Here is a 7,517-nt window from a genome sequence, read left to right on the forward strand (position 1 = left end):
TATATATATATATATATATATATATATATATATATATATATGTGTATACACATACAATAATAACAACAATAATTACTATCTATTATTATTCGTTATGAAGAGTATATACAATAATTATAATTATAATTACATCAATTATAAAGTATAATTATCATTAATAACAATAAATAATATGAGGCGTTGCTATTTTATTTATTTTCTGTCTTCATCTGTTTACTTCAATTTCGTATATATAAGAGGCAATCATACTTAAATATAAATACATATATATATATATATTAAATAAAATATATAATAATACTAATAAATATAAACGCTACTTGAACTAATAAAGACACAAAGATAGAAGAAGAGTAAAGCCTAAAACCGTAAACCGTAAACCCTAAACCTTAAACCCTAAACAACTTACTTCATTTCATACGACTGTACATCATTGCCTAGAAAGAAATCAAAGAGAAAAGGGCTTATGCTTCTCTCATCAGCAGCAAATGCAGTAACTGCTGCTGCCTTTCTATCATACAAAACTCTATTCCAAATGTTCTGCACATTATACAGTCGAGGAGTTGGGTCATCCCAGGGGCCCCCTTGCTGCACAAATAAAAACAAAAGAAATACAAAAGAAATTTAAGAGAAATATAATAATTTACTACGCTTATATAAAGAAATATACACAATGTAAATTAAAAAGAATCAGGCTTTCAAGGGGCCTCCTTGCTGCACAAATAAACATTAAAGAAATTAATAAAGAAGTAAAAAAGAAATAATAATTTGCTACTCTTGCATGCAGAAATAAACATAAAATAAATTTAAAATAAAGAAATATAAAAGAAGTAGAAATGTATTACTCTAATATGCATTATTGCATAGTAGAGTAATACATTTCCTATAGAAAACGTAAAAAAATAAATAATAATATATCTACCGCTCTTCAAAATCATGAAAAGAAACAAACAATTAAATACGATGTAAAATAAATATACACAAAAAATGCAGAGACCTCTCAAGGGCCCCTATGATGCAGCAGCAGCAGCAGCAGCAGCCGGCCTCCCTGCACTAACAGCAGCAAACCTTGCAGCACCCGTAGCAGCAGCAGCAGCATCAGTCGCAGCAGCACAAACACCACCAATAGTATAGGTAGCAGCAGCAGCAGCACCCATAGCAGCAGCAGCAGCACTTATGGCAGCAGCAAGAGTAGCGCAGCAGCAGCACTTGTGGCAGCAGCAACAGCAGCACCCGTAGCAGCAGCAGCACCAGTAGCAGCAGCAGCACCACCAGGAGCAGCAGCAGCAGCAGCAGCAGCAGCGGTAGCAGCAGCAGCAACAGACCTTTGCTTGTGCGGGGTTAGCGAGTACTGCTTGTATTTGCCCTGTGAGTTTATTTGCAGAGCAAACGAAGACTTTAGTGCTCCAATCAACGCACGTTTTATCTGCTGCTGCTGCTGCTGCTGCTGCTGCTGCTACGCTGCTGCTGCTGCTGCCGCTGCTGTTGCTGCGGTTCCCCTTGAGCGCAGCAACAGGAAGTCTGCAAGAAATTAATAAACCATCTCCTGGAGCAAGGCTAGATGATATACAATCATCTTCTAAAACAAATGAACAAAAAATCTTTCCTGCTGTATTCCGCTCCCACGTCAGCTGTACGTCTCTCTGCATGCATGCATGCAAAACAAACAAAAACAACATATAATTATCTTCTTTTTATATTGTTAATACAAAACAAGATATAATTATAATCCTTTTATGTTATAAACAATTATATTCTCTTTATATTATAAACTCAAAAACTATTGCAGTTTTTTTATAAAATAATAATACTTTTTATATTATATACACAAAAATATATATAATTAAATGACAATAAACAAACAAACGAAAACAACAAAACAAACATCTACTTAAAAATGCAGCAGAATAAACCCTCAAATAAAACCCCAGCAGCAGCAGGAGAAAGAGCAGCAGCAGCAGCAGAACGAGCAGCAGCAACTGCAGCAAAGCAGCAGCAACAGCAGCAGTAACAATCCCAGCTGCGACTGCATGGAGCACCATCACCACCACCAGCTGCAGCAGCAGCAGCAACAGCAGCAGTAGCAGCAGCAGCAACAGCTTCGGAAGCAGCAGCAGAACCAGGAGCAGCAGCAGCACCAGCCACAGCACCCGAAGCAGCAGCAGCAGCAACAGCAGCAGCAGCAGCAACAGCAGCAGGGATTTGTAATACCGCTACTCTTTCTTCACACTGTTTTTTTTCTACGTCTGCTTCTGCAGCAATAAGCGGGGCGTAGGTGCGCTGATAAGAAACCCCGTCCTCGTATATTACGCTGCACCAAGGCAGAGGCTCGCCCCCTACACACAAGCATAATATATATATAGAATAAATATAAATATAAATATAAATATAAATATATGAATGCAAATATATAAATGTAAAGCATAAACACAGATATATACATAGGCATATATATATATATATATATATATATATGTGTGTGTGTGTGCATGTGTATTTACATGTATATTTACAATTGTCTGTCGACTAGATAAAAATATATACATGCATAAATATATATATTTGTATGCATCTAGAGAAAAATACGTATTCATATATATATATATATATATATATATATAAAGATGCATCTATCCATTCATATACAGGTGCAATATCTTTTTACTAACAATATAAAAAATAAATATAATATAGACACAGGCGATATAGCCAGATAACGTAGAAAAAAGCAAAAAATAAATCAAAGACAAAAGGCATCTGCTGCTACTCTCAGGTGTACGTACACCGCGTGCTGCGCAGCGAGTTTAAATGAAACAACAAAAAGATAATAACAGCAATAAATAATAATAATAATAATAGTGATAATAGTAATAATAATCATAATAATCATAATCATAATAATGAGTAGAAACGTAATATTATTGTTTGTGGGTTTGGGGTGTCTATGCAGCTGAATTTTTAGTGTTTTGTTTGTTGGGTTACCCTCTATGCCCAATTCAGCAGAAATGGCATTATCGCCCGCCATCCACTTGCGCTCCATTTCTTCTATTTCTTCGCGACTGACTGGCAGTGCTCGCGCTCGCTCAGCATTCGTCAAAGGCTGCATTCACGCAAACCCTAAACCCTAAACCCTAAACCTCTTGTTCTCTCCAAGTAACGCAGAGAGAGAAGGAGAAAGAGAGGGAAAGAGTCAGACACACTGAGTTAAACCCTCAGTGATAAGCACAAGCAGTTATCGCAACTCTTATTCAAACCCTAAACCCTAAACCCTAAACCCTAAACCCTACCCTAGCGAGCCACGAAGCCAATGCCTTGTTGTCAATGAGGGGCTGCCACTCCGTCGGATTCCACCCATTCTCCTCCAATACCCCGCTTGCATAACACCGGTCTCTGCACATATAAACAATAAACCCTAAACCCTAAACCCTAAACCCTTAACACCCAACCCCAAACCGCCAGCCCCTCAACCCACACCTCCCCCCCAAACCCTAAACCCTAAACCCTAAACACTAAAATCTAGCCCCTAAATTCTGAACCGTGAAGGTATAGGGATTTCGGTTGCAGCATTAGGGTTTGAACCCTAAGCCCCAATCCCTAAACCCTAAACCCTAAACCCTAATTTGGGGTACCTGCAGACAATGACGACGACATTCTGCGCCTCTGAGATGAGCATCCCGAGTTGCAGGACATTTTTAACTCCGCAAATAAAACATTCGAGCTTTGTATCTCCTGCGGTGTACGTACACCTCAACGCCTCTAAACCCTAAACCCTAAACCCTAAACCCTAACGAAATACTAAACCGCTGGGGTTTAGGGTTTCATCAAGATGACTTCTCTATGTTTTCTGCATATACCATTAGGGTTTATTAGGGTTTGTGAGGGTTGATGCGTGTTTTAATTAGAGTTTATTAAGGTTTGACAGGGTTTTGGTTAGGGTTTATTAGGGTTTTAGCTAGGGTTTAGGAGGGTTTATTAGGGTTTGATTGGGGTGTATGCGCACCTAAAGGCCCCAAAGGATGACAACTAACTTCTCTATGTTTACTGCGAATAACATGTTGCAGCACATGGCTAGGAGCCCCCGATTTTCGGGTTTTACCGACAGCAGAATTACAAAAAAAGCGAGAGCAGACATCACATCGCATTAATACTTCAGCTCCCGATACACCGCAGTAGCTGCAAACAAACAAAGCAGAAAAAAACTTGTGCTCAGTCTGTTATTTGTCATATTCATCCATGCAAACAAATCCAATACGTAATTTCTCTGTTATCAACAAATAGTCATTCACCCTATAAATAAATAAATAAATAAAAATATATATATGTACATATATATATACATATATATATACATATATATATATATATGTATATATATATATATACATTATGCATATTCTTAAGGGAATCAATATACATATATATGCGTATATACTGATAGAGCGTATATACTGATAGGGCATATATATATATATATATTCATTAGTGCATTACATATATATATATATATATATATATATATATATATGTCTAATTCAGCTGCAGGTGAAGAAGCTGTCTATACACCCCAAACAGCACAGGCCTTGCAGAGCAAAGAACAAAAACAAATAAGCACACAAATAAACAAACAAACAAAAGAATGCATAAATCAACAAATAAAACAAATAAAACAAATGCACGTTGCTTATTAATAAACAACAACGGCACACAAACCGCCAAGCCCTAAACCCTAAACCCTAAACCCTAAACAATGAGTTGATGCTGGTTGTATGAGTCGCACCTGCAGCAAGCATCGTCTGCAGCGGTCAAGTCTTCTGCATCTGCTGCAGCTTCTTCAGCTTCTTGCTGCTGCTGCTGCTGCTGCTTTTGCTGTTGCTGCTGCAGCCGCTTTCGCTCCTGCTGCTGCTGCATCGAGGCTCGAGCCTCCTGCAGCTGTCGGTTTTGTTCCTCTAGAGAAGGAAATGCTTCTCCATCTGCAAACGAACCCCGATGCTGCTGCTGCTCCTGCTGCTGCTCCTGCAGCAGCAGCTGCTGTTGCAGTTGCTGCTCCTGCTGCAGCTGCGCCTGCTGCTGCACCTGGTGCTTCTGCTGCTGTGGGTTTTGATCATTCTGCTGATCCTCATCCCTGTCCGCCATGCTGCTGCTGCTGCTACAACTACTATTGGCACTGCTGCTGCTGCTGCTGCTGCTACAGTTGCTGCTACTGCTACTGTTGGTGCCTTGGTGGGCCTCCGCTGCATCTTCTCTCTTCGAGTCTGAGTCCTTTGTGGCTGTTTCATCGTCCGCTGCTGCTGCTGCAGGTGCTGATGCTGCTGGTGCTGCAGGTGTTGCTGCTGCAGCAGCTGCAGCAGCAGCTGCTGTTGCTGCTGCTGCGGCTGGCGCGGGTCGGCCGCCGCCCCCCATGGCCGTTGTGAAGCAGCGAAGAGGGAGCAGCAGATCTTCTTCTCCTAGGTGTGCTAAATTTGATGAATGAATTAGCTGCTGCAGGCAACAGCAGCAGCAGTAGTAATAGTAGCAGCAGCAGCAGCAGAAGACACTGCTGCTCCTAGCTGCATCGGCGCAGAGGCGCACAGCAGTAGAAATAAAGAAGAGAAGATGAAGAGAATGAATCAAAGAGAAGCCAAAGAAGAAGTGTGTTGATCTCTTGCTGACCGCCTTGTTGCAGCCGCAGCAAAAAGCTGCTGCTGCTGCTGCTGCTGCTGCTGCTGCAGCATTGAGTTGCAAGTTCTGTTGCATGCACAGCCCCGTCGACACTTAATTATTGTTTGTTTGCTTTCTGCTACTCTTCTCTTGTATTTATACATTTAATTCAATTAATATTCTGTCGCTCTCTTACAGTTTTTCTTCTACTTCCTCAACACGCGCAGCAGCAGCCCCCGCCGCTGTAGCAGGTTGGTTCATTATATCTTTGTTTTTGTTTGTTTTATTGTTTTATTAATTAAATTTATTTAATTTTGCATGAAATATATCCTGGGGCTTTTAATAAAGGCTTTATTTCCACACAGGCTGCTGAATTTGGGGTGTATGTACACCTCGGGTCTTCCTGAAATTCTTTTTTGCAACTTTCTCTCCCGCGGCTGTCATTCTTGAAAATAAATTCTTTTGTGCGTTTTAATGGGCTAATAATGCAATAAATCGTGATTTCTTTATTTTTCCTTCGTATTTCTTCGTAGGAAACGAGCGGTTGGGGTCTACGTACACTTGAAAACTGAAAAAGATGATAATCTGCATTGGCCCATTTTGTGTGCCTCTTTGGCATTTAGGGGTCCTTCTTTTGATGTTTTTGCGTCCTTTGTTTCTTTTCTTTCGTTCTTTCTTCATAAGAAAAGAAGAAGAAGCAGAGGAAGATGCAGCAATAGAGAAGAATACAACAGAAACCCAAGCAGCAGCAGCAAACGATGCCAATATCAGAAAAAGACAGACAGCAAGCAAACAAGTAATCTCTTTTCTTCTTCTCTTTCTTTTTCTTCTCTTTTTCTTCCTTCCCCTATGTTTCTTCTTCTCTTCAATTCATAGAACAACAAAACCAACAGAGGATGTTCTTCTTTCTCTTTTTGTTTCTTCTCCCTTTTGCGTTTCTCTCAGCAAGGGGTTATACCCGCTAAGACAGCAGAAGAAATACAAAAGCTGAAAGAAGAAGCGGAGGCCGCAGCCCTTCCTCTCATCATCGACTTCAACGCCACTTGGTGCGCCCCTTGCAGACGCATTAAACCCCTCTTCCAGGTCAGCAAACACCCAGTGGCGAGCAGCACAGCAACGAACTCCTTTAGAGCTAGCTAGCTAGCTAGCTAGCTAGATTGGTGGCTAGCTATCTAGCTGGCTTGGTAGCTAGCTAGCTAGCTAGCCAGCTAGCCAGCTACCTAGCTAGCTAGATGCCATGTACATATATCGCAGCTACCTGTATTCCTATGCAGCTAGCTAGCTAGTAAGCTGGCTAGGTAGCTAGCTGCTACTCGCTTAGCTAGCTGCCTGTTTAGCTAGCTAGCTAGCCAGCTAGCAATTCGCTGCAGAGGTAGCCTTGATAGCTAGCGTGTAGCAGCTGGCTAGCTAGGTTGTTTAAAGCTGTTTGTTTGCTCGTTTGTTTGTTTGTCTGATTTGTTTTGCTGCAGCGTTTAGCTGAAGAGTACAAGGGGGTGTTTGTCTCTGTTGATGTCGATGAGGCTGCAGATGCAGCAGATCTACCAGGGGCTTTGCCTACATTTCGGGTGTATAGGGGGGCGAAGATAGTAGAAGATGTTCGTCTCTTTTGTTTTTACTTTTTTTATATTTTTATTTCATTAAAAATACAGTCAAAGATAATGCAGAAAGAAATATATATTTCTCCTTTATTAAGGATATTTCTTTTATATATTTTTTTCTCTTATTAAAGATATTTCTTTTTAATATATTTATATTTTATTAAAGATATTTCTTTTTAATATATTACTACTCTAAAGAGGGGGCCGTCTCGTTGACTGTGTATCGTTTCTGCCGTTTGTTTTGTTTCATTCGCTCTGTTTTTTATTTTGTTTGCTTGCAGT

The 7,517-nt window shown here is 40.3% G+C and overlaps 1 protein-coding gene across 1 annotated transcript; it reads right to left on the minus strand.

Moving 5' to 3' along the window:
- Nucleotides 1-1,422: 1,422 nt before the first annotated feature.
- EAH_00008530 (hypothetical protein, conserved) lies at nucleotides 1,423-5,400 on the minus strand (the record flags this gene model as incomplete). Its single annotated transcript, XM_013395610.1, has 7 exons — nucleotides 1,423-1,521; nucleotides 2,212-2,336; nucleotides 2,983-3,100; nucleotides 3,288-3,390; nucleotides 3,630-3,754; nucleotides 4,029-4,173; nucleotides 4,778-5,400. The coding sequence occupies 7 exons, from the start codon at nucleotides 5,398-5,400 to the stop codon at nucleotides 1,423-1,425; spliced, it is 1,338 nt and encodes a 445-aa protein (XP_013251064.1).
- Nucleotides 5,401-7,517: the final 2,117 nt, after the last annotated feature.

Source organism: Eimeria acervulina, genomic scaffold (genome assembly GCF_000499425.1).
Source record: "Eimeria acervulina Houghton genomic scaffold, Eah_scaff40, whole genome shotgun sequence".
In the NCBI taxonomy this organism is placed as follows: Eukaryota; Apicomplexa; class Conoidasida; order Eucoccidiorida; family Eimeriidae; genus Eimeria; species Eimeria acervulina.